This window comes from Siphateles boraxobius, unplaced genomic scaffold (genome assembly GCF_051911475.1).
Source record: "Siphateles boraxobius isolate OS27281-9 unplaced genomic scaffold, OSU_SipBor_1 22, whole genome shotgun sequence".
In the NCBI taxonomy this organism is placed as follows: Eukaryota; Metazoa; Chordata; class Actinopteri; order Cypriniformes; family Leuciscidae; genus Siphateles; species Siphateles boraxobius.
The window spans coordinates 5,040,267-5,066,349 of NW_027508833.1; the positions used below are offsets into that span (position 1 = coordinate 5,040,267).

The window sequence follows — 26,083 nt, forward strand, 5'->3', positions numbered from 1 at the left end:
ATCCTACGTTCTCAAACGATTCTGAGAAAGAAGTGAAAGTATTTTAAAAGACACATGTGTTACACTTTAGTACTAGTGCTATTTGACATACATCTCACTTATGGACCGGAGTCAAAATTAAATGTTTTGTGACTGCCCATGCTCCATTTTCATTATTTCAGTGGCTTTTAGCACCCGGAAGAACTGTAGCAAACAGAACTCTTACGTATAACGTGACAACATGGCTGGATTACAGATAAGAGTTCGCCCTTATTGTCAATAACAGGACAGATTTAACGGGGGCTGTTAGATATTTCTTCTCAGTCTTGTTAGTTGCAACAAGTTGTTTCACGTCTGTTTTTCCGCTAGAATGTTGACTAGAATCGGTGTGTTCGGGATAGGACGGCAGTGTGTTTCGGTGAGGGCACTGAATGGAGCGCGAGCGGCGCCCCGAGGCTTCGTGTCCTCCGTGTGCGATGAGGAATCCAGCACATCTGAAAACGAGCTATTTGACATTATAATATCTGGCGGGGGAATGGTGGGAACCGCTATGGCATGTTCGTTGGGTGAGTGAGAGAGAGAGAGAGAGAGAGAGACATGCACGGTGCACCCGCTTTTGCCCCTCAGCTTCACTCTGCACTCTCCCACGCTTCATCATAAGCACAGTGTTGGCAAACTTCCCAGCTGTAATCAAGTCTCTTCCGTTGCTTTCCTTCACCCCTTGTTTTTTTCACGCAAAGGAGAGGTTGTTATTTTATGTGATGAAAGTGTTTTAGCTGGAGGTGAAGGGTGCAATTGCGGTGGCACTGCAATGTGACGTTCTCATGCCGTAGGATGCTAAAGTAAGCAGTGTGCAGTCAACGCACAGATTTTAGGCGAACTTGAGAGAGTTCATATTCAAATGTGTTGGTAAAATCGTGCAAAATGCGAGAATCAACCCCACGGCGATATTGCAAAGCAAATAAATCATCCTGTATTTTGTTATCCCTGTTGTTCTTTCAGGTTTAGATCCTAATTTAACAGGGAAGAAGATTCTTCTGCTGGAAGCTGGTCACAAAAAAGAGATGGACAAGGTTCCTGAGACCTTCAGTACAAGGGTCAGCTCCATCAGTCCAGGCTCAGCAACACTTCTTAGTGGTATAGACTTTTATAGCTTTTTATGTTTATTTCATAGTGGGTGATTCATATAACATTCATATGTATCTACAGAGGAACAGCTATCAGAGATCTCTATCACTACCATGAAATTAAAGACAAAATGAAAATATAATAAAAGCTAATTCAAAGTATGATTCACTACTCTAATAAGAAATGATACTAAAATAACACTAGTGAGGATTAACATTTTAGGATGTAATAGGATAGTACTTTATAACTTTTGCCCTAAGTGATTTTACCCTTTCATAATTTTTTTGCATTTACCTTAAACATTGACTGCATATCAAATCTCTTACCAGTATCCTTTAATATAGTTATTTATCTCAGATTCTGAAATAAACACTTACAGAATGCGGTTGACAAGAAAACAATAGATTTTAGAGGACCAGTAGTAGATGTGATGCTGAGGACATTGAACTGCCCTCGGTTGCCTGGCTACACAGTGTGTTATGTTGGATGAAACATATGCTTTTGATTGTGTCCACAGAATGCATGTTTGCATAATGGGCAATGTTGGGCATCATTTAGAACCAGTACTTTGGGTAATGTGGGGGCACAATCCAATCAAAAGGCCTGTGGCGAGGATAAGTACATCTGTTCCATCCAAAGCTCTGAATCTGCACTCCTGTCATTATACCTATTTACAGTATAATGTTTGTATTTGAAAGATTCACCAGGAAGTAGGTCAGTAGGTAGCTCTCTCTGACGTGCGGTGTACTTTTTTCCATTGCTATATTCATTTATCTTTGTCATTGAATGAGTAGGAACAAATATGGTGCCTTTGTAATTGTATCCTATTGTGTTTCAGGTCTTGGTGCTTGGGACCATATTGTAAATATGAGATGCAAGCCATATAATAAAATGCAGGTCAGTAAAAACCAGTATGTTGTAACACAATGATTACTAGTGGTGTATCAATATGCAATGATATGCTACTAAATGATAATCATATCCGCGCACCATGTTATTACCTGGTGCTTCATAGAATGTCAACTAATACACCTTTTTAATACTTTTTTTAAGTAAATATATAAATTAAGTAATCCACTAAATGAAACTTGCATCATTTAAAAACAAGTAAACACTTAAGCAAAACATTGAGTAACCAACACAGTCATTTACTATGAGTTTACCTGCTTATTTTCCTGAGGGCAGGAAGCCACTCCATTAAAAACAGCTGTATCGTCCTTTGCTCATCGTTGTTTGCCTATCATCACACTGTAAGCAGCCACCCATAAATTAATGCTACAGAACCACAGCCTTCGAATACAAAACATACATTAGAGATGCAGTACCTCAAACTCCACATCGGAACGTGACAGTTAAGCTCGGTTTTGCTTGCGGCCACAGTTTATCTATTAAGAGTCTTATTTAGCGAGATAACATAAATCTAGCCCTGTGGGCGTCTACTAATTACGAAGATTCATGTGCGATGCAGGGAGAGGAGTTAAAATCTGTGGAGAGTGTGCAGATCACATGTAAAAGGACCCTTCGTTTTCTATGCTGTGGTGGGGTTTCATCTGTAAGATGTGGATTTTTCACTGCCAGAATGAAATCCTGTGGCTTTTGGGCAAACTAAGGGATGTCATCAGAGTGCACTTTATGGTGATATACCTCACCCATTATACCTTTCCTGTACCCCTTAAGATTTTTTTGTTTGTTCGTAAGTGCCAAGCAAGGATGAAATTGCGAGGGAAATGAGCTAGGTTCCCTCTTGCTCTCCAATTAAACTCAAGCGGTTAGAGGAAAGCAACTAAAGCGGGTTTGGGAAGTGCCATGTACCAGAGAAATGTGTTTTTTTGTGTAGTGTGGAGGTTCCCTAAAGTGTTATCAGCTAGATTTTTTTTCCTCCATAGTGGTCTGAATTTTTTCTGGTATCTTTGTTGCAGAAATTATCATGTTAAATGGGTTATTTTGTCAAGGTATGTTTTAATTTGGCAATGACCTGAAGTACATAGCAACTCCAAAACCTATCAACAGCTGTGTTTTTCCAATGTGTAAAATCCTCATAATTGTGTGTTGGTCACATTTTAAATCTTGCACGTAACCATGTATCAAAAATTGCAAAACCACTACTATTAGTGGTTTTAGCATGGCTGTATAACAAGGATAGAACAGGTCTTCTGAATCCATGTTACACATGCTTTTAATTGTTTGCTAGTCACCTTAGTTACAAGTCATTTTAGGTTTTTAAAAAATAGCTGCGTCAATCACCAAGACTTTTTTGTATTTAAAACCAGTTGTATGTTTTATTAACAAAGTTGCAAGGCAACTTGGATGAAACAAACTTAGTTCGACAGTAATGCTTGCATATTTGTTATTTATTATTGGCTTAACTATAAATACAAGCATAAATCGCCACAAAGAATGGCATTTTATATTTCTGCCTCACCCCAGTGCGTTTACAAAGTCAGCCGTGCAACCTCAAGGGCTGTTGGTGGCTTTTGTTGAATCTAGTTTGATGTTTGGTTAGAGTATCTGGCAAAACTCTTCGCTCAGTCGAACAGCTTTGATGTGTTCAAGTTCATTGAAGCATGTGCTTTCTGGAAATCCATAAATAGAGCCCGAGCGGTCACTTAAGGATAGAGTTGTAAACCACAGCAATAATTTGTCTCTTTGCTTTAGGTTTGGGATGCTTGTTCAGATGCTCTGATTACATTTGATAAGGAGAATCTGCAGGACGAGATGGCGTACATCGTTGAGAACGACGTCATTGTGTCCGCCCTCACCAAACAGCTGCACACTCTCTCTGGTAACACACATTTTGATGTTTGATATATGGATCCATTTGTGTTTGTTTTTGTAATCATTGCTTTGCACACTGAACTTTGATCATTACATGATGATATATCCTTGATCGCTGCTTTTGCTGTGCTCTTCCCATGTTTCTCCCAGCAGTGGCTTGCACTGTCGAGCGCTGAGTGGGCTCCCTGTTAATTAGTTTTAGGGATGGCTTGGCAGATGATGTCACCACAAGCCATTCCTTCCTGTCTTGGCTAAATGTTTATTTGTACTCCTTTTGAACATCTTTCTTCTCATGTTTTTTTTCCTAAAGATTCCACTTCTTTGGACATATGTGTGTTTTTCCTGCTATTTCGATCATCCAGCACATTAGAAGCTCCACGAGAATTGCCACCCTGTTCGGACACGTGCAGTGGTCTATTGACCCATTTATAGAAACCAAATTCCTTTCCAGCCGTAGCATCTCGCTTGCTCGGGGTGCCCGAGCACGGACAGCGTTTTACTGTAACGTTTTGTTGTTGTAATTAACTAAACTGTTCCAAGGCTCCGCATTTGGCTTTTCCATGCCATGCTCTGTAAAACTGCATATTTTTAAAAACAGACCTTTTTTAAAACGCATCTTACGTTTAACAGATGTGCGGTAGCACGTGCGTGTTCACGTGTTTGTCAAGTTGGTGTTTTTTAACGGGCTAGATGAAAAGTACATGCATCAGCCAACTGTTTTTTCCCATTACTCTGCTTTCAAATCAGCAAGAAGCCAATATTTCTCACCCGTGTTTTGTGCAAGAACTAGTGTTCAATTTTGTGGACAGAAAGGACTCCAAGTCCGAAACGTAGGCGTAATTCTGGATCTTTTCATGTGCTAGACTGCCAGTGATTCTAAGAAAAGTGGATTTTCTGCTTCCTTTACTTTTGTTCGATGTTGTGTGCAGGATATTGGCAGTTGGTCACATGTATTGCAGGGCCTGCTTGTAGATAAACACCATTAGTAAGCTGTGAGTGACTTGCCAAAGCCATCAAGAAAATTGTCAATGTTAGCAAGCCTCAGCCAGAGGAAGGAAAACAACTTTGTTTTATGAGGAGACTTGATGAGCCTTCATTTTTGACTGTCACAGCCAAACCATGTATATTTGGAGATTTTCCCATTTCTCAAGTGGAACTGAACAAGATTTGGACTAATGCTCTTTTTGTTGCATTTTAATGTGTTATGATGTTTTGGCGGGGTTTTTTTAGACCATGTTGAAGTGCAGTACCGAACAAAAGTGGTGAAATACACCTGGCCCCGTCCATACCATGTCTCTGAGTCAATCCCTTGGGTTCAGGCGACTCTAGCGAATGGAAAGACTCTCCACACCAAACTGTTGGTATGTAGAATATGAACAGTGCACAGCTACATAAGCAAAACCTCAGAATTTCTGAAGGTAGGTGTGATTGGCTCTTTCAGATTGGTGCCGACGGGCCGAATTCAATGGTGCGGAGAGAGGCGGGCATCCCCACGGTCAAATGGAATTACGATCAGTCAGCAGTCGTCGCTGTTCTGCATTTGTCTGAGGTATGATGATCCTCCAGTTTGAAGTTCAAATCATATTGTGTACTTGTCAACTTATTGAACATTTTAATTCACATGCCACATTACGGAAGAAAAATGCATTTGCATTATTGTATTTCAGCCTACAGAAAATAACGTGGCCTGGCAGAGGTTCCTCCCTACTGGCCCCATTGCGATGCTTCCTGTGAGCTAAACTTGTTTATTTTACTTGTAAATGATGTCAGTTGTGCTTGATTTGTTTTATTGGCTTGTCATGATATCGCTTAGTGGTCAAATGGAAAATGCATTTCATGCCCAGACGTGGTGTATATGTGTCTGTTGTGCAGTTGTCAGACAGTGAGAGCTCGCTGGTCTGGTCCACCAGTCATCAGCATGCTGAAGAACTTCTACAGCTGGATGAGGAGAGCTTTGTGGATGCCATTAACTCTGCATTTGTAAGTAAACACTGACCCTGTTGTCACACTTGTGGTTCACCTCCTTAAACTGAACAGCTTACGAGTGCTGTGCTATTTGCAATATTTCTCGACAAAAGTTAATTTCCGTATGTAGAATAACGTAATAAAGCAGTGGTTTTTGATTGAAACGTCATGTCATATCATTGCTCTGCATTCTCTTCATTTCGGCTGAATGCCCTCAAATTGACCCTCACAACCTTTTTTTTTTTGTCATCAAAGAAACTCCTTTTTTTCCCAAGCTGGCTATTTTTACTGGTCACAGGCCTTTGCATCTGAGTCACGCCTGCCATCAGAACTGGTTTGCTAATTAAGCCCAAGGTTTTCCAGCGTTGGTCATTACTCCACAGAATGTTTTTTCTGCAGACCAAACTCAAATTTGTGGCCTGGTCAGCATTTTAGTTTAATTAGGCATGCTTTTTGCATCTCTGCTAAAATACCTTGTCTTTTAAGACTGCTTTGAATGCACAAAAGGAAGAAGGTATAGTTTACCTCTAGATGTCAAGATGAAGATAACGTTAAATGAAAATGTCATAATTTACTCGTCTTCATGTCATTCTAAACCCATATGACTTTTTTCAAAATTGCGGTGTTCCACTGAAGGATGTTTACGCAGCTCTTTCCCATACAATAAAAAGCAACAGTGACCAAGGTCCGTCATGATTCAAGAAAAAAAAAAAACAGCATAAAACTGTCCAGAAATGTAGTCCATACAAATCATGTACTCTATTCCAAGTCCTCTAAAGCAGTAGTTCTCAACCTTTTTGACTCGAAGGCCTCCCATTGTCCAAAGTAATATTCAAAGACCTCCTAATATAGGGTGAGATATTTCCTCCACTGTTTTTGCTTAGTCTGAGTAGCTCCCTCCCCCCTCACTACCCTTGATGGGGGAGTGGCGAAGGGTTACGAGGCTATCCCTCCAGTGGAGCGGTCTGTTGTGATGCAACTGTGTCCGGCAGCCGCCGCTTCCTGGAGAGGTGATCCTCGTCACCCCTCTAAAGCCTGTAAGTTCTCGTCCGCTCTTACGGGCAAGGCTTACAAAGCTTGTGGGCAAGCCCCTTCCTCTTTGCATGCCATGGCGTTGCTCCAGGTCCACCAGGCCCAGGCACTCATGAACATGCACGAGAGTAGTCCGGACCGTGAGCTCATGAGTGAGCTCCGCACTGCAACTGACCTCGCCCTCCGGGTGATCCCATGTGTGTATTCTTCCACGATACGGCTCCCCGCGGCGAGCCCTTGTCTTCCCTCGGTAGAGTCCTCTGCCGTCACTGTTCGGTGAGTCTCCCCCCATCTCAGGCTGGAACCACCCCAGTGACATTCCATATGTTATACTACCCGGTCATCCGTCACTGTCCGGTGAGTCTCCCCCGTCTCAGGCTGGAACCACCCCAGTGACATTCCATATGTTATACTACCCGGTCATCCGTCACTGTCCGGTGAGTCTCCCCCGTCTCAGGGTGGAACCACCCCAGTGACATTCCATATGTTAAACTGCCCGGTCATCCGCCCAGTTCCTATGTCTGTTTCCCACATTATCTCCCTCTGGGTAGTATGTGGCTCCGCAGCGTCCCTTCCTTCCAATGTACGGGGAACGCTTTCCCAGTGATCCTGTGGGAAAAGCAGTGACTTCCCTGGCCTAAGCCCTGTCCTTCCCCGCCTTAAAATTGCGGGGGCATCTGGAGGCTTTTTTCTAGGCACTGGAAGGTGGCAGCTTTAGTGGCGTTTTCAAAGGTTATCCCCATTCAGTAGACCGTCGACTACGTCTGACGTTATCGACTGAAAGGGAACTTGCTGGTTGCGTATGCAACCCCCGTTCCCAGAAGGAGGGAACGGAGAACGTAGTCCATCTTGCCAATACCGCTGGACCACCGCTGACCCGGGTAACGCTAACTAGTGCGTGCATCCACTTCCGTATTTATACCCGCGCCGCGGGGGCGGAGTGTGTGATGCGAATCACGCACGCCAATTCCATTGGCTCGTTCAATAGTACTCGAAGATAATAGGCTCCCTGGCGTGATCCCCATTCAGTCGACCGTCAACTACGTCCTCCGTTCCCTCCTTCAGGGAACGGGGTTGCATACGCAACCAGGACGGTTTCAGCTCCCTAGTTCAGTTCAGAACTGTACTAGGTAAATAAATGATAATAGGCAACGTTAAGACACCTTGCTAGTAACCATTTATATTTCAAATGACTATTCTGTTAGCTGGGAGAAAAGCTGGAAGCGAGCTATGTAGTTGATAACAATGTTCATGCATACAAAGTAAAAAAAATAAAAAAGCATTCTCTGCATTAGCCTATTTGAGAATACAAAATATTGAATGTGCAAGTAACTGATATTATATTTACTTGGTTATAAAATTATGTTACAAAAACAACTATAATGTCTTACCCAGCAGAATGAGCCATCATTGAGGTAGAAAGTCGATCTGAATATCGTGTGTCTGTTGCTTTAAGAAATGCGCGTGCATGAGTTTTTTTTCTGGGAGGGAGGGACGAGCTAACTTGATTTGTTTGGGATCTCACTTCAAACACAAACAGAAGTGACGTCACCCACAATCGCTGATACAACTTTTAAAGGTTGCATTGTGTAATATTTCTGAGGATCTATTGACAGAAATGCAATATAAGATCCATAACTATGTTTTCAGTGGTGTATAAAGACCTTTTCTCAAAATCTCAAATCACCAATAAACCAATATCACACGAAATATGCAATATATTAGGTGGCAAAATTAATGAATGATTCTGTCACACTTTCACTAAAGATGAAATGGTCAAAAATCACAGTTTTTAAGTGCGCTAAAACATATGAATGCACACGAAACACTGTGGGCCCACACACACAACAGTTAAGCCTGTTTTACGCTTCTGCGTCGAATCGACGGCGTACCCCTGCAGACCCCTCTGCGTCGCCACGAACCCCTCCGCCGTAGCTCGACGTGCACCTCCAAACAATTTTAACTACAGGCCTCATTATGCTTCTGCGTCAACTCCACGGCGTAGCTACGTCGTCACTCCTACGGCGTCGTGGCCGTTTTATGGTTCTGCGTCAGGTTGAGTTGCATCGCGGTGCATGTGACCAATCACAGCCCTTGTGTTCTGCGTCGCCTCGACGCGCAGTCACAATTTTTTGGAGGTGCACGTCGAGCTACGCCGGAGGGATTCGCGGCGACGCAGAGGGGTCTGCGGGGGTACGCCGTCGATTCGACGCAGAAGCATAAAACAGGCTTACGCGTTGAGGCGACGCATACCACAAGGGCTGTGATTGGTCAGATGCACCGCGATGCAACTCAACCTGATGCAGAACCATAAAACGGCAACGACGCCGTAGGAGTGACGGTGTAGCTACGCCGTGGAGATGACGCAGAAGCATAATGAGGCCTTTAGTCAACACACACACATACCGTTGCAGGCCTGAGACGTTGCTGGGGTACGTGGTGGCCTTTGAAACGACCAAACTGGCTGCTTCACTCTCCTGAGCGGGAAAACAAACTTACAACAAGGTACCTGAATTCAGTTTGGAACCATAAGTGACTCAGCTGCACTGAAGAAACCTCTGGAAATCTTCCTCCAGTCGTTGCTGCACGTCCTCTGAATAAAGGCCAGCGACTCCTCTGTACAGTAGTATGCCTCCGGGATATCGTCCTCCGGTGCGCAGCTGCGCTCTCTCTGAACACACGCCACAGACTTCTGTCGTGGCCGGCAGACTCCCGATTCGCGCGTTAAAACTGAGCGCTATGTGGTCTTCAGTCATCAACAACAAACCACTGAAGTGAGTGACTTCAGTCTTTGATTCCGTCCCCAGTTATCTTTAGAATAACTTGAAACACTGTCAGTTTGGGCGATCTGTACCACAAACGGAAAAACAAAGGGGCCGCGATGTCGAGCTAACATACATGGTGAACTCGGTTATGAAACTAAATAAACCTCATACATACTGTTGGGTCTTACACTTGTTACTATGCACAATTTGTGTTTTCCTCAGATGGATTATAGATTAAACAGCTTTTTGTTACCGCAATCTCTCAGTGTCTTTTCAATCGGCCGCACTTGTCAATATCTTTTCTCGTCTCTCTAGAACAACCACTCACGTTACACAAAAAACAGGTAAGACTTAATTATCATAAACCAATAGAATAATGAAAGAACTAACTTGTTGGTTAATACCCAGCGCCAACCTCCCTGTCTCTCTCTTGAAACCAACACGGAAGTGAATTAAACTGCAATTCATCGCCTGGCCGCTTGAGGCTGGCAGCAAAAGTGAGTCAAATCTGTATCTCCCCCATGTTAAAATGCCCAACTTTACCGCAGAAATAAATATGTTTACAGCTTGGTGTCTTAAGTTGTTTTGGTCTATACAGCTCATTTTGCCCTTCATGACAACTGTGAGGGGGGTGAATTTTTTTAGAACTCATCCGTTTAAATTATATTAAGCCTTAAAATGCTGCATAATCAAGGGCGTGGCCACTTGAGTGACAGGTGGATTGCCGCTGCTGTTACTAGCCGTTTGTCTGCACTCTGTTAGCCATCATAGCTGATTCCAGCTGCTGAGCTTGTCATCTCTGCCGCGTTTGTTCTTTTTTCGGGATTATTTCATACAGTTTATTACACGCCGCCCACCTTCGCCCACGCCGTTGGATTCCATCGTTGTAGAGTGAACAACCAGCGCTGTTCTTCAGTTGTTTTCCTCTGTGAACATGCACTCATGGATGTCTGACAATATCGTTTCTTTTTGGAGTTCAGATTTAAAAACGTCTAAGATATAGAGGCCACACTCGGTCTGGTGTACCGTTGATCTTGCTGAGCAGATAGACTATAATATGCTTATTTAACTTTTTAGTGTTCAATAAAAAGTACCGTCAGATTAAATCCTGCAGGTGTCAGTGCTTTCTCTTCGTCCCTTAAATGAGCGCGGATTTCTAGTGCATTACTTGAACTTCTTAGGTAATATCTATCAAATATTAAAAATGGACTGAATAAAGCTCTCTATGAACTTGACGTGCGATGCTGCGCTGACTGACATGTATGCGCATGAATCACTGTCACACACACACTCAGAGCAAATATTGTAAGTTACTGCATGAGAATAATAATGCATCACAATACACATAACGTTAATCTCATGGTTAGTTATGTCTTTTAACTATTATAGTATTTCAAAGGGCCAAAACATGAACTTTAACTATTGGCTTTAGGTCTACTTCAAGTCAGCTGTCACTTTAGCGCGAGGGCAGTAGCACATTAGCTCCTTAGCCTGAGCTTAGCAAACTCGATCACGTCGAGCTAGTCGGGCGTAGTTTCAGCATCCAGGCACCTAAACTCCACCCACGTCCCGCCATTTTGGCCATTTTCGTTTATCCGGGAGTGACGCACTGTGACGCGCTTCCAAGATGGCGACGAGCGACTCCGCCCACTTTAGGCTTCAAAAACGCTCTTCAGAAACCTACGGGTGACGTCATGGACACTACGTCCAGGGGGAGGAACGAACGTTCTTAAAGGAACACACACCTTTATACCTACTATACAGAGATGTATATTTAATTCTCCTTTTAGCTCTAGATTAGAACTAAATTAAAAAAAACGAATTAATTGAGATAACCCATTAACTGAAGAATGGTATTCTACAGGGTTACATTACCTTAAGAATGGTATTCTACAGGGTTACATTACCTTAGAATGAGACATTTATATCTTCATAACCGCGGGCACCCCCTTCTATGGAGGTCGACATATTGTGTCGAACAAACAGCGCTACAGCGTTTCATCACTACCTTGAAAAAGAAGTTTTCAGTGGTGTATAAAAACCTCACTTAATGAACCGTTATATTTGTATTACCTTAGAATGAGAGGGTTTCTATCTTCATACACCGCGGGTTCCCTTACTTTGGAAATGCGCCGACATGTTTCTACAGTAGCCCTAAACAGACAAACGCGTTTTGTTACTATGTTGCTCTTCGTGCAAGGAAGCAAGCTTAGTTCAGCGAATAAAACACTGACACAATGATGAACAAGTAACAATAATTTTCGCAATAACATATAGTTTTACTGAATAATCAAGTAAACATAATTTCTGAATTTATCCTTGTAAAGAAACGTACTCGGTTACTAACGTAACCTCGGTTCTCTCTAGAGAGGGAACGAGTACTGCGTAATATCTTACGCTATGGGGAAAACCTCTTTTCCACGAGATATTGAAGCCAAAAATTATCCTTTAATTTTGATTAATGTAAAACGCTGTGCGGCAGCGTGCAGACATAGGCAAGACGGCTCGCGCGCCTATTGGCTGCCCTGCGGCAATAGCAGCAAGCCTATCGAGAGAGGCCCTGCGTGACGTGACATCCAATGGGGGTGCTTCGCGCCCATTTCGTCGCGTCCCGCCAGAATAGGCGTGGCCTTGGCCTATAAATACGCTCGACAGGCTGATACAAACTGGTTTTCAACGCTGAAGCGAACCAGCGCTGTTGTATGCACGGCAAGATACGCAGTACTCGTTCCCTCTCTAGAGAGAACCGAGGTTACGTTAGTAACCGAGTACGTTCTCTTACGAGAGTATCTCTCGTACTGCGTAATATCTTACGCTATGGGGAACACAATGTAAGACGCCGTGCGTACTGGGATCCGACACCAAAGTCCCAAGGGCAGTAGCCCGGGGCTCATATAGTGCATAATCACCGTAGACTCACAGAGAGTCGGAGAAGAGAGGCTACCAGCATCATTCCCCACGAAATAGCATCCCATAGGAGCTAGTTATGTCAACAGTATATCCCGCAGACAGGGTGAACGCGTTCAGCCTGAACTGGGCAAAAATACGGGCTATTCAACACCCATGGAGCTGTTCCATCGATCAGCGAGCGATACTCAATCAAAACTCAGCATTCTGCGCCGGCGCAGCGGGACAGATAGTACTGAATTCTAGACCGACAGCAGCTTGGCCTGTAAGGCGGGAACTTCTTGGTTATAGAACCTTATAAATGTAGACGGCGAGGCCCAGCCCGCCGCCATACAGATATCATGCAAGGAAATCCCACTAGACCACGCCCACGAAGAGGCCACGCCTCTCGTGGAGTGCGCTCTGACACCCAAAGGACACTGCAGGCCCTTAGAAGTGTAAGCCAGCGCTATGGCATCGACTATCCATCTGGATAGGCTCTGTTTTGATGCGGCCAGTCCCTTGGAGCGTCCGCCAAACAAAACAAAGAGCTGCTCGGTCTGCCTGAAGACAGACGAGCGGGACACATAAGCTCTCAGCGCCCTGACGGGGCAAAGGAGATTAGCATCCGCTTCCTCATTGTTCACCGGGAGGGCGCACAGGGAAATAACCTGGGCCCTGAACGGTGTGTTGAGGGATTTTGGCACGTACCCGTGCCTTGGTTTGAGTATGACTTTTGAGTCATTAGGCCCAAACTCGATACAGGACGCGCTTACTGAAAGCGCTTGTAAGTCCCCCACGCGCTTCATTGAAGCAAGAGCCACAAGAAATACCGTTTTGAAAGACAGGTGCTTCATGTCTGACAAATGGATTGGCTCGAATGGGGCACCTTTCAGGGCTTCCAGAACCGTAGAAAGGTCCCACATAGGGACTGAGGGAGGTCTGGAAGGATTCAGCCTCCGAGCTCCCCTGAGGAATCGCACGACGAGGTCGTTCTTGAGATCCAAGATGGCGCCGCGGATGGCTGCCTCGGTGTGGAGCTCTCCAGCTATTGTGTTGTTTTTGTTCGTTTGTTCTGCGTTTAGTCATTCTTTTCCTATCAGTTTCACCAAAGACGAACTACTGGACATTAGGAAACACACACCAGAAACCTTTTCTACAGTTTTTGATTATTCGGACGTTTTGCTGGACATTCTCGTCGGAGGGGCAGCGTTGTTGTTCAAACGCGCGTTCAGACGCAAACGCGGGAAGCGAGCCGGCGCGCTGGTTAAACTCCGCGAGCGCGGCCTGCGCACTGCACTCCCCAGCATTCATCTCGCGAATCTCCGATCCCTTCCTAACAAAACGGATGAACTTCTTCTCCTCACCCACACTAACAAGGATTTTTTAAACTCTGCTGCTTTGTGCTTCACTGAAACCTGGCTGAGTGAAGCCATACCGGACAACGCAATACATCTGCCGGGCTTCCAGCTGTTCCGAGCGGATCGCATCGCGGAGCTAACGGGGAAAACGAGAGGTGGTGGATTGTGTTTCTACATTAACGAAAGTTGGTGTTCAGATGTAACAACACTGAAGAAGATGTGCTCTCCTAATTTAGAGGCACATTTCATAAACTGTAAACCCTTCTACTCGCCTCGGGAATTTTCCTCTTTCATTCTCGTGAATGTTTACATCCCTCCAGACGCGTGCGCGAGCGCGGCGCTACAACAGCTGGCTGAACAAATATCTGAAACGGAACAAAGGTACCCAGACTCTCTTTTAATCATTCTTGGGGATTTTAACAAAGCAAATCTTTCCCGTGAACTACCAAAATACAGACAGCACGTTACATGTCCCACCAGAGACAGTAATATACTGGACCACTGTTACACCACAATAAGAAATGCATATCACTCCGTCCCACGGGCAGCTTTGGGGCTCTCTGATCACTGTTTGGTTCATCTCATACCGACCTACAGGCAGGAACTGAAATCAGCTAAACCTGTGTTAAGGACTGTGAAAAGATGGACTAATGAAGCAGAGCAGAATCTACAGGCCTGCTTTGATTGCACTGATTGGACTGTTTTTGAAGCTGCTACCAATGATCTGGATGAGCTCACAGATACTGTAACATCATATATAAGTTTCTGTGAGGATACATGCATTCCTACCAGGACATTCTTATCATTCACTAATGATAAACCATGGTTTACTGGGAAACTCAAACACCTTCGTCATGCCAAAGAGGATGCTTACAGAAGTGGGGATAAAATCTTGTATAACCAGGCCAGAAACAGATTGACAAAGGAGATCAGAGTTGCTAAAAGGAACTACTCTGATAAACTGAAAAACCAGTTTTCATCCAACGACCCATCATCAGTCTGGAATGGCCTGAGGAACATTACCAACTACAAGTCACCATCCCCTCGATCTGTGGACAATCAACACCTGGCTGACGATTTAAATTCATTTTACTGCCGGTTTGAAAAGCCCTCATTCACACCACACACCCGGTCTGATCTGCACTTCACACATTCAGCATCACCTCCTGTTCTCCAATTATCACTCCCCCCTCCTGCCATCCAACCTGAGCTTAAGGTCTGTGTGGAGGACGTGAGCCGAGTCTTCAAAAAACAGAAGACTAGGAAAGCCTCAGGCCCAGACGGCATCTCATCTGCTTGTTTAAAAGCCTGCGCTGACCAACTGGCCCCGGTCTTCACGCAGATCTTCAACAGATCATTGGAGCAGTGTGAAGTTCCCTGCTGCTTCAAACGCTCCACTATCATTCCTGTCCCCAAAAAACCCAAAATCACTGGACTTAATGACTACAGACCTGTCGCTCTCACGTCTGTGGTCATGAAGTCGTTTGAAAGACTGGTGCTGGCCCACCTGAAGGACATCACTGGACCCCTGCTGGATCCCTTTCAGTTTGCTTACAGAGCAAACAGGTCTGTGGATGATGCAGTCAACATGGGACTGCATTATATCCTGCAACATCTCGACAGACCAGGGACTTATGCAAGGATCCTCTTTGTGGACTTCAGTTCGGCCTTCAATACCATCATGCCTGGTCTTCTCACAGCCAAACTGACCCAGCTCTCCATACCATCCTCGATCTGTCAGTGGATCACCAGCTTCCTGACGGACCGGCAGCAACGAGTGAGACTGGGGAAACACACATCCAAGACACTCACAATCAGCACTGGTGCTCCCCAAGGGTGCGTTCTCTCCCCCACTGCTCTTCTCCCTGTACACTAATGACTGCACTTCTAAAGACCCCACTGTCAAGCTCCTGAAATTTGCAGACGACACCACTGTCATCGGTCTCATCCGAAACGGTGACGAGTCTGCTTACAGACTGGAGGTTGAACAGCTGGCTGCCTGGTGCATTTATAACAACCTTGAGCTGAACACGCTCAAAACAGTGGAGATGATCGTGGACTTCAGGAGGAACAGCTCAGCACTCCTCCCACTCACCATCATGAACAGCACTGTGGAAGCAGTGGAGTCATTCAGGTTCCTGGGCACTATCATCTCTCAGGACCTGAAGTGGGACAATCACATTGACTCCACTGTGAAAAAGGCCCAGCAGAGACTGTACTTCCTTCGCCAGCTGAGGAAGTTCAACCTGCCACAGGATCTGCTGATTCAGTTCTACTCAGCTATCATTGAGTCTGTCTTGTGCGCTTCCATCACTGTCTGGTTTGGTTCAGCTACCAAATCAGACATCAGGAGACTACAACGGACAGTCCGTACTGCGGAGAGGATTATTGGTGCCCCCCTGCCAAACCTCCAGGACCTGTACTCTTCCAGAGTGAGGAAGAGAGCAGGTAAAATCATCACAGACTCCACTCACCCTGGACACCACCTGTTTGAACTGTTACCGTCAAGACGGAGACTCAGATCACTGGCCACAAGAACATCTCGGCACAGGAACAGTTTCTTCCCACAGGCCATTTCCCTCCTGAACAGTTAACACTCCTCCCAAGGCATATGCCTGTAAGTGCAATACTCCCACTGTTTAGTGCAATATCCCACAACTCAGGTGATACTTATATGTAGATTTATTTATTTATAATATTCAAAACACTGTAAATAGGTTCATAATCTGTAAATCTGAAAATGTCTATTCTGACTAAACCCAACTGTGATAGTTTTATTCTTATACATTTATACTTTCATTTTTTATTCTTATAATTTGTAGTATTATGTTTCATGTTGTATTTGTATATGTCCACTGGAAGCCTCAGTACCAAAACAAATTCCTTGTGTGTGCAAGCACACTTGGCAATAAAGCTGTTTCTGATTCTGATTCTGATTCTGATTCTTCCCCAGTGACTGGCCAGACGTCGGTTTTGCAAACGCCGTTATGGCCGCCACGTATACTTTGAGCGTGGACGGGGTTCTACCCTTATCCAGCAGCTCCTGAAGGAAGGAGAGCACTTCCGTAACCCCGCAGTCTACGGGTGAAAAGCCCTGAGCTTGACACCAGGTAGAGAACACTGACCATTTCGAGGAGTAGAGCCCTCTAGTAGACGGGGCCCTAGCCTGCGGGATCGTGTTTAACACTCCCTCCGGGAGGTTAGCGGGTACCCGTTGATGGCCCACACATGTAGGGACCATAACTGCCAAATGCCAAATCGAGCCCTTTGCCTGATAGAGGAGGTCTCTCCTCACCGGTATCGGCCACGGGGCAGTGCTGGTCAGCTGCATCAGGACTGGGAACCAGGTTTGGTTCGTCCATAGCGGAGCCACGAGCAGCACTGGGCATCCATTTTCCCTGATTCGTTCCAGCACTTGAGGCAGGAGCGAGACGGGGGGAAAAGCATAGAGGGGCCGTCGGGGCCATACGTGGGCCAGCGCGTCCCTGCTCTTGGAGAAAAAGTTCGGACAGTGAGCGTTTTCCTGGGACGCGAACAGGTCCACCTGCGCTCTGCCGAATATCTCCCACAGCAGTTGGATCGTCTGCGGGTGCAGCGACCATTCCCCTGCTGGGACATTGTTTCTGGACAGTCTGTCTGGTCCCAGATTCAGGTGACCAGGCACATGCACTGCTTTCAGTGAAAGCAGGTTGTGCTGAGCCCAGTCCAGGAGGCGTTTCGTCAGCCTGTAAAGGCTTCGGGACCTGACGCCGCCCTGGTGATTTATGTACGCCACCACTGACATGTTGTCCGACCGGACTAAGACGTGGCGGCCTTTTATCTGGGGACAAAAGCGCCTTAGCGCGTTGTCTACTGCCAGCATTTCTAGACAGTTTATGTGTAGGAGCTTCTCCCGTTCTGACCACTGGCCAAAGAACGGTCTGCCCTCAAGCAGCGCTCCCCATCCCGAGGTGGAGGCGTCCGTGGACACCAACATCACACTCGAGGGAGTCCCCAGACTCACGCCTGACTGGTACCAGTCGGCTTTTTTCCAAGGTTTCAGAGCCGAGACGCATTTCCTGTCGACCCTGAGGCGAAACAGACCAGCGGCCCAAGCCCCGGGCGGAACTCGTGCTTTCAGCCATAACTGCAGTGGGCGCATGCGAAGCAGGCCCAGCTGAAGTATTGAAGATGCTGAGGCTATGAGGCCCAGCATTTTCTGAAACCGTTTGAGCGGGACTATGGAGCCGCAGCGGAAGGATTTCACGGCGCGCTGAATGTTCAGTCCTCGCTCCGGCGACAGACGTGCTGTCATAGACAGCGAGTCCATCACTGTTCCCAGAAAGGAGATTTTCTGGCTGGGAGACAGCGAACTCTTCGCCCAATTGACTGCGAGACCCAAATTCTCGAGATGCTCGAGTAAAGCGGGCTTGTGTTCTATGAGCTCTGATCGTGATCGAGCTAGAATCAACCAGTCGTCCAAGTAGTTCAAAATTCGCATGCCCTGAAGTCTCAGGGGTGCGAGAGCCGCGTCCATGCACTTTGTGAATATACGGGGTGCTGGAGACAGGCCGAACGGTAGGACTGTGTATTGATATGCCTGGCCCTTGAAGGCTAATCTCAAGAATCGCCTGTGACGTGACGCAATCTGTATTTGGAAATAGGCGTCTTTCAGATCTATTGACATGAACCAGTCTCCCTGGCGCACGTGCGCAAGGATTTTGCTGGTTGTCAGCATTTTGAACTTGCGTTTCAGAAGCGCTTTGTTCAATTGTCGCAGATCTAGAATGGGTCTGAGACCCCTGTCTTTTTTCGGTACCAGAAAATATCTGCTGTATAGATAGATAAAGGTTCTATGGCCCCTTTGCTCAGTAGTTTCGCAATTTCGGTTCGAAGTAGATGAGATACTTCGTTGTCCACCGTGGTTTCGACACGCGCCGTGCAACGGCGGGGACGTCGAGCGAACTGTAGCAAATAGCCTCTCTTTATAGTGTTCAACACCCATTCTGATACCCCGGGAAGCATTGCCCATGCATTCGCGTGGATAGCTAGAGGCAGAATGATATCCGGGCTCTGGCCGCGGCACAGCAGCGGCTGCAGAGCTTCGGTGTGCTGAGACATGAACACTGTGTTTAAAGTGTGCGAGGCGGGGGGCGCGCCGATCACGGCGGGCAGCCTGTTCGCACTCGCTTTCTCTATGACAAATTGTGGAGAGAGAACGAGCGGGACAAACCCCGTAGGGTTCAGCGTGTCTGTGAGTGAATGTGGGAGCGGGACAGCGGGCACATTTACTGCACTGAAAACACCGTCGGCTTGCGCTGACTGAATATGTGTTGGTTTCGTTTTTACAGAAACCGTGGGACACGCACTGTGTAGTGTTTGTGGGCACTGTGTTGTGGGCACATTCACTACATTTGCACAATCGACATGAGTCGATTTTATTTGTGCTAGCCCTGAACTGTGGCGGGCTGTGTCTGTGTGTGGGAATGGGCACTGTGACGTGGGCATTCTTACAACACTCATAACACCATCGGCTATGGCCGGGACACCAGAAAATACACTCTTTATTGGATTTATCTGGGTAGCCGTAAAAACGTCTGTTGTGTGCAGGCAAGCGGGCAAATGAACCGACTTGTTGACTGCTAAGTACACTGGAACAGTTACATCGCATGGAACTGGACGAGCGAAATGTTTCGGTGAAAATCCGGCCGCAGCGAGATTTGAACACCGTCGCTTTCCTAGGATGGCTAGGAAGGCTTTGAGACCTCGGGCTTGATCTCAATCCTCGGCCGGGGCCCGCGCTGAGGGGGGCGGCGTTCAGCAGAGCTGTGAGCTACGGGCAGACGGCTGTTTCGAGCGACCTGCTGCGGAGCTAGAGCGCTTCGGGAGGAAGTGCTTCATAGCCTGCGATGTCTTCTGAACCTCCTGGAATCTGTCCGCGAAATCTTTGACGGCAGATCCGAAGAGGCCCACTGGTGAAATGGGCGCGTCGAGAAACACAGAGCGCTCCGAATCCGTCAATTCAGACAGCGTTAGCCATAGGTGTCTCTCAGCCACGGTGAGAGAGGCCATGTTCCGCCCAACGGCCTGTGCAGCAGATTTAGCGGCGCGAAGAGCCAGGTCTGTAGCGCTCCTTAAATCCGCAACGCTGATCGATCCTACGCCTTCCTCGTCCATTTTTCGGAGAAGGTCGGCCTGTAAGATCTGCAGGATGGCCATTGTGTGTAGCGCCGACACAGCTTGCCCGGCGGCGGTGTAAGCACGACCGTGCATGGCTGACGTCACTCGGCAGGCTTTAGATGGCAACACCGTCTGTGCTCGCCGTCCAGCAGAGGGCGGGCAGAGATGTGATGCTACCGCTGCTTCCACAGGAGGAAGAGAAAGGTACCCTCTGTCTTTCGCACCGTCCACAGTGGAGAATGCAGCAGAGACAGATGTACGCATTCTGGCCGAGAAGGGGGCGTTCCAAGACCTCGCGACTTCTTCGTGAAGCTCAGGAAGAAAAGGCGCGGGTCTGGACTGTGATGGGGCGTGGTCCTTCTTGAGGAAACATCCATCCAGTCGGTTGCGCGGGGGTTGCACGGGCGCCTCCCAGTCGAGGCCGAGGTTGTCGACGGCTTGAGAGAGCAGACGCATCAACTCAGACTCAATGCCCGCTCTTTTCCCGGAAGGCTCGCGAACAGCGGAGGGGAGGTCCACAGAGCTAGCCCAATCTTCGCTGTCCGACGCCAGGATAGAACAAGCCTCGGCTGTTTCGTCGATCTCAATGGCGGAAGCGGTGGCAGACGGCGGCCGCTGTCCATCGGTGAGTGACTCGAGCGATGCCGGCGAAGCTAGCGGGCGAACCGGCGAGCTTAGGCGGGCAGGAGAGGGCTCGGGAACGCGCTGAGCGCGGCGCTTTTTACGGCGCGACGTCGCAGCGGGTTGAAGTGCAGGCTCTGAGAAGGATGCCAGGCGAGTCCTCAGAGTCACCGTAGGCATTAGCTCGCAATGAGGGCATCCGCCCTCGACGAGAGCGAGAGCCGCATGATCCTCACCCAGGCAGGAAACGCAGATGACATGACGGTCCCCGTCGCTGAGTGTGGCTCGGCACGAGCCGCAGGATCTTTGCATCTTTAAAAAGACGCTTGCTCTTTTAGAACAGATAGAAACAGAGATAGAGTGTGAGTCGCAGCGGCGAACACACACTCAGCAGTGAAAAGGATATGAACGCCGGAAAGCGTAGCAGGTACTGCGGCTGAAGGCGGCGAGGTGCAGGCCAGCGACATCAGGCTCGAAGGCTCGTCCCGCAGAAGGCTTACAATCAGACGGCGCGGCTTCTCACTCCGGATCCAGCGATGCAGTAGTGCTTCGCTGAAGAGTTGAAAATCAGTTTGTATCAGCCTGTCGAGCGTATTTATAGGCCAAGGCCACGCCTATTCTGGCGGGACGCGACGAAATGGGCGCGAAGCACCCCCATTGGATGTCACGTCACGCAGGGCCTCTCTCGATAGGCTTGCTGCTGTTGCCGCAGGGCAGCCAATAGGCGCGCGAAGCACGCTGCCGCACAGCGTTTTACATTAATCAAAATTAAAGGATAATTTTTGGCTTCAATATCTCGTGGAAAAGAGGTTTTCCCCATAGTAGGGATGGGCATTCGATTAAATTTTCTTAGTCGACCGTCGGGAGAATTAACGATCGACTATCGATTAATCATTAATATTTTTATATTCAAATTCATTATTTATTTAACTTTTTATAAATTAAAAAATGCAATGAAAATACAAACATACAGTGTGTTTTTCCTCGATTAGATCTTTATTACAAGATGATCAACTTGTGGCAGTAAAACTGGACGTTCGGTTAGGCTAAACTTGAAGATATATGCGCGGCGGTGCTCGAAAGCAACGGAACCTGCAGCTGCGAGTTGGCGTTCTTAAACAGAGACCCTCGTTTTTTCCAAAATAATAAATAATAAAAAAAAATCATGTTAAACAATAACTTAACCAAAAACATAATAATTCTTAGATCTGACAGGTTTTGTCAAAATGTAACTCAAAACTATCCGAGAACGGAGTCGAGAAAGAGGGTGAGAGATTAGCCTACCTACAGTAACAATCAATTAGGCTAGGCTACTTAACAAAGCCTCATAAAAAATAACTAGTAACTCACATACAACTTCTACACCAGTCTACTGATTTTTGTTGAGAAAGATCATTGCATTGCATCATTGATGACATGATCTGGGGTCAGACGCGACCGCAACCTGACCGTCAAGCCTCGTTTACACTTTCGCCTGGCTCTGCAGCGCGAGTCTCCGCAGACTGCTCGCGCACCTCCCCAAACAGACGAGGCGTTTATACTCGACGCGCTCGTCTGTGAAACACCGAATACCGCAATGACGTCATTTTTGCCGCGCTCACCTTCACGCTCGTGCGGACGCGTCGAGTGTAAACAAGGCTTCAGTCCAGCCGCTGAAAACACCCGGTCTGAGGGGACTGACGTTGCCGGATGCACAGGTACCTCCGCACTAACTTGACCAGCCCGGGGAACACGTTCACTTTCCACTCACACTACGCAACGCAGCAGCATTAGTTTAATGATAATCGAAAACAAATTAACCTGATCGACGAAATTCTTAATGATCAATAATCGATCGTCGATTAATCATGCCCATCCCTACCCCATAGCGTAAGATATTACGCAGTACGAGAGATACTCTCGTAAGAGAACCTCATTGCTGAACTGGCTATTCTCTGCTGTCTCAGACGATCTCATATTTTCTTGTCGGCCACCGTAACTTTTGTTGGTTGCAATTCGTAACCTCACCACTAGATGCCGCTAAAAATCACACACTGCACCTTTAAGTTTGAGCTTAACAAATATATTATGAATAGAGATTCTTGCACATATCATTCCTCAGTTGCCATTGACTGCTGTTCTCTTCTCTGTTTCACTCTGTTCAGTGGAGTAATGAAAACCATTCTGAGCTGGTGGAGACTGCCGGCTCTGTGTTCCGCACCGCTCTATCTGTCCTGATGCCTGACAGCGGCTCTGCACGTCAGCTTCCACCTAGCGTTGCAAGCATTGGCCCTAAGAGCCGGGTTATGTTCCCACTAGGCATGGGTCATGCCACAGAATACATCCGCCACCGAGTGGCACTCATTGGGTATGTTTGCAAAGTTAGTGCATTAACCGACTTTTGGTTTTGAGTATTTGTCTCTCAGAATTTAAGGATTTATCCATAAGTGCAGTCCTATTTATAGGTAAAGGATATTTCTTTCATTGAGCATGTATACCAATATGCGGAAAACCTTGAAAAATCACAACTTATGTGATGATGTATTTAGGTTTGCTTTTATTGGAGATATTACATTGGATCTAAGGTAATATAGAGGCCACATGGAGGACATTTAAGCAGCTTTGGCCATTCCTGTTAAATATGGACTTTTGAGGTTTCTTCTCTATATTTCCTAATCTTTCTAATTTCAGAGATGCTGCACATAGAGTCCATCCATTAGCAGGCCAAGGTGCCAATCTAGGCTTTGGCGATGTGGCCTATCTCACACAAATTCTTAGCCAAGCAGCGTATAATGGAAAAGACCTTGGTAAGTGTTCCAACATCACAAACAAGGCGAATGTATGTGCACACCGGATTTGTACATATGTGACAATTTTCAAATATACACCTCAAATATTTTCATCTAATAATGATTAGATAAAATCATCTAATGCGCTTTTTCGAAAAGCATAATCAAATTCAGAAAGTCATACATTATATCAGCTATATTGTGAAGAACTACCTCACATTGAAGAAACGTGACAAAGAAACATAGAGGAGGATTCCAAACCAACAAAAGTCCTTCATGTATATTTAGGTCTTATTTCATACCTGAAGTATCATACTTTTGGTTCAGAAGAGCCCAGTGGAGCTGTCTGTGGGTTTTCATAAGTTCTTTTCCATTTACTTGTATTGGGGGTGGTCTTTAGTAAAAAAGAACTGGTTGTCCTGGTGCAGTGTTTTGCTAGTCACTCCTGCCAAGAACTGCTATAAATTTCTTTGTAGCCACAAATGGAAATCTTATGAGGAATTGTTGACAAAAAAGTTGTACTTCAAATGCAAATGGTTTAACCGCTGATCCTTGACCTCTAGGAGCCATGCAGCATCTGTTGGAGTTTGAGACTGAACGTCAGCGACACAATCTACCCATGATGGCAGCCATTGACCTCATGAAGAGGATGTATTCCTCTAATGCTGCCCCAATAGTTCTACTGAGAACCTTCGGCCTTCAGGCTACCAATGCACTGCCACCACTTAAAGTATGATCACATCTCTTTTTCTTCCCACAAATTCTTCAAAAGTTTTATTTTTAGTTCTTGCTCTGAAATTATTGTACAATTTGTTCCCTTCCTCCATCGTATTCCTTTACTTAGGATCTTGTTCTTTTCTTCAGCTCGGTGGCACTCCTCTCGTGTTCTCGTTCCTTTCTGTCATTCGTGCCTCTCTCTTCGCTTTGTTGTACATCCAGCCTTTTTTCACCTCTCCAACTTTTGCTCCCTCTTTCACTCTTCCTCTGACTTCTTCCCCTTTCTACACCCCCCCCCCCCCAGCTTGTCCTCTGATTACATGCCTTTCTACTCTTATCCGTGCCTGTAATTTACATGGTCAGGAGCAACTACTATAGCTTATGTTTAGCCCTAAATTTACTGTTACCCAAAGTGTGTGGGTGGGGTTGCAGGGCTGTGCATGGTGGTGTTGGCTTGTGTTTTCACACTCCTTTTATTACAGGCCACTCTTATGAAATGGCTTCATTCCTTTACTAAGCGATCCAACCAGAGGTTGGAACTTGTCTTAAGCCTTGAAGGATATCTCCCACATTCTGTGATTCTATTATAAACGTTACAGCCTAGTGTATGTGGCTCATAATGTAAGGAGGACTTGTGTGTCACTCTTCATGTTCAAAAAACGGGAAGATCTGCATTTCCCTCTTTTTGATGATGAAACATCACTTGTTGCTTATAAATATTGCTTTCCTGAATGTCACTTACCTGTAGTTATATATTTTTTCTTGTACCCACAGGAGCAGATCATGGCTTACGCCAGCAAGTAAAACACTTGATGCACATTGGATATTTGCTGGATCTCTGTTATGAAGATTCAGTTCATGAATGTATAAGTGTAAATTAGTAAATTATATTTTATTCCTCTGTCTAGGTGGGAAACATTTCTATGCCATTGTTTCCAATTACCCATATGAAAATGTTATATCAAATATAAGATATAACTCCTACTGCTCTGCCTTCTTTGCTAATAGAACACGTAATGCTCTACCAAACTTCTCAGATTGTTACTTTCATACTATAAAAATGGCCCATTAAAGTTGTGAAGGATAAATAAAGGCATGTTTTTAAAATAATGATGTAATTTCAAGGATGATGTAATTTCAAGGTTAATCATGCTTTCCTTGTATAGGAAACGTATATATCATCTCGAAGAATGTTTTGGCTTGTCAGAAACTTAAAAGAAAATTCCATTTACATTTTATGATTAGGAAGAACCTCAATTTTCAATAAATAGTGTCTATAAGTTACTCTTCTTGGTTGTTAATAGATTTGAGAGTCATGACATAAAAGATTTTCACACACGCACACACACACGCACACAAAGGATGCATTTGTAAGGCCTCTTTTCTTGTGCAACAGAACTCCTGTGGGAAGTATTTGCAAGCTGATGAAAAATGTATCTCGTCATAAACTTACCTTTTGATTTGACTGGGGTTGTAATGTCATAAGTAATAAACTAATATCGACGAATACATGTTCGCATCTCACATCTCATTAGCAACCGTTTATTTAACTAGGTTAACCCTTTTATCTCGTGACAATTCACGTCATGAAAACACTCGTGATGATTGTGGTATTTTCATAAATGGCGCGAATTTGAATCGCTAAAGTACTGTTTGTGGATGTTTAAATCATGGGAACTTTCAATTTTGTTAAACAAGGAGACCCAATCAACTCACTAGTAGTAGGTAAGCAGAATAATCGTCTAGCCATTATATGATTAGTGTTTAGTTTAGATACACACGAACATCAAGTTTTTCTTTTCATTGCATTTAATGTTTATGATTTAGTGATTATACATTATTATTCTATACTGTATACACTGAGAGAATAATAAAGAGAAATATCAGTAGTTCAAGAATACCTCAAGTTGAATTTATGTTACCGGAT

General features: G+C 45.6%; 1 protein-coding gene across 2 annotated transcripts; it reads left to right on the forward strand.

Annotated features, from left to right (window-relative positions):
- coq6 (coenzyme Q6 monooxygenase) lies at positions 1 to 25,440 on the forward strand. Of its 2 annotated transcripts, XM_077238474.1 has the most exons (12): positions 1 to 545; positions 982 to 1,116; positions 1,946 to 2,004; positions 3,763 to 3,889; positions 5,113 to 5,243; positions 5,324 to 5,431; positions 5,550 to 5,612; positions 5,755 to 5,862; positions 22,816 to 23,018; positions 23,342 to 23,457; positions 24,003 to 24,169; positions 24,931 to 25,440. In XM_077238474.1, exons 1-12 carry the CDS (start codon positions 350 to 352, stop codon positions 24,958 to 24,960), a joined length of 1,443 nt encoding a protein of 480 aa, XP_077094589.1. In that variant the 5' UTR covers positions 1 to 349; the 3' UTR covers positions 24,961 to 25,440. The 2 variants fall into 2 exon arrangements, 1 of the variants encoding a protein (XP_077094589.1); XR_013206580.1 differs by lacking the exon at positions 24,931 to 25,440 and having other exon boundaries at positions 197 to 545; positions 23,200 to 23,457; positions 24,003 to 24,036.
- Positions 25,441 to 26,083: the final 643 nt, after the last annotated feature.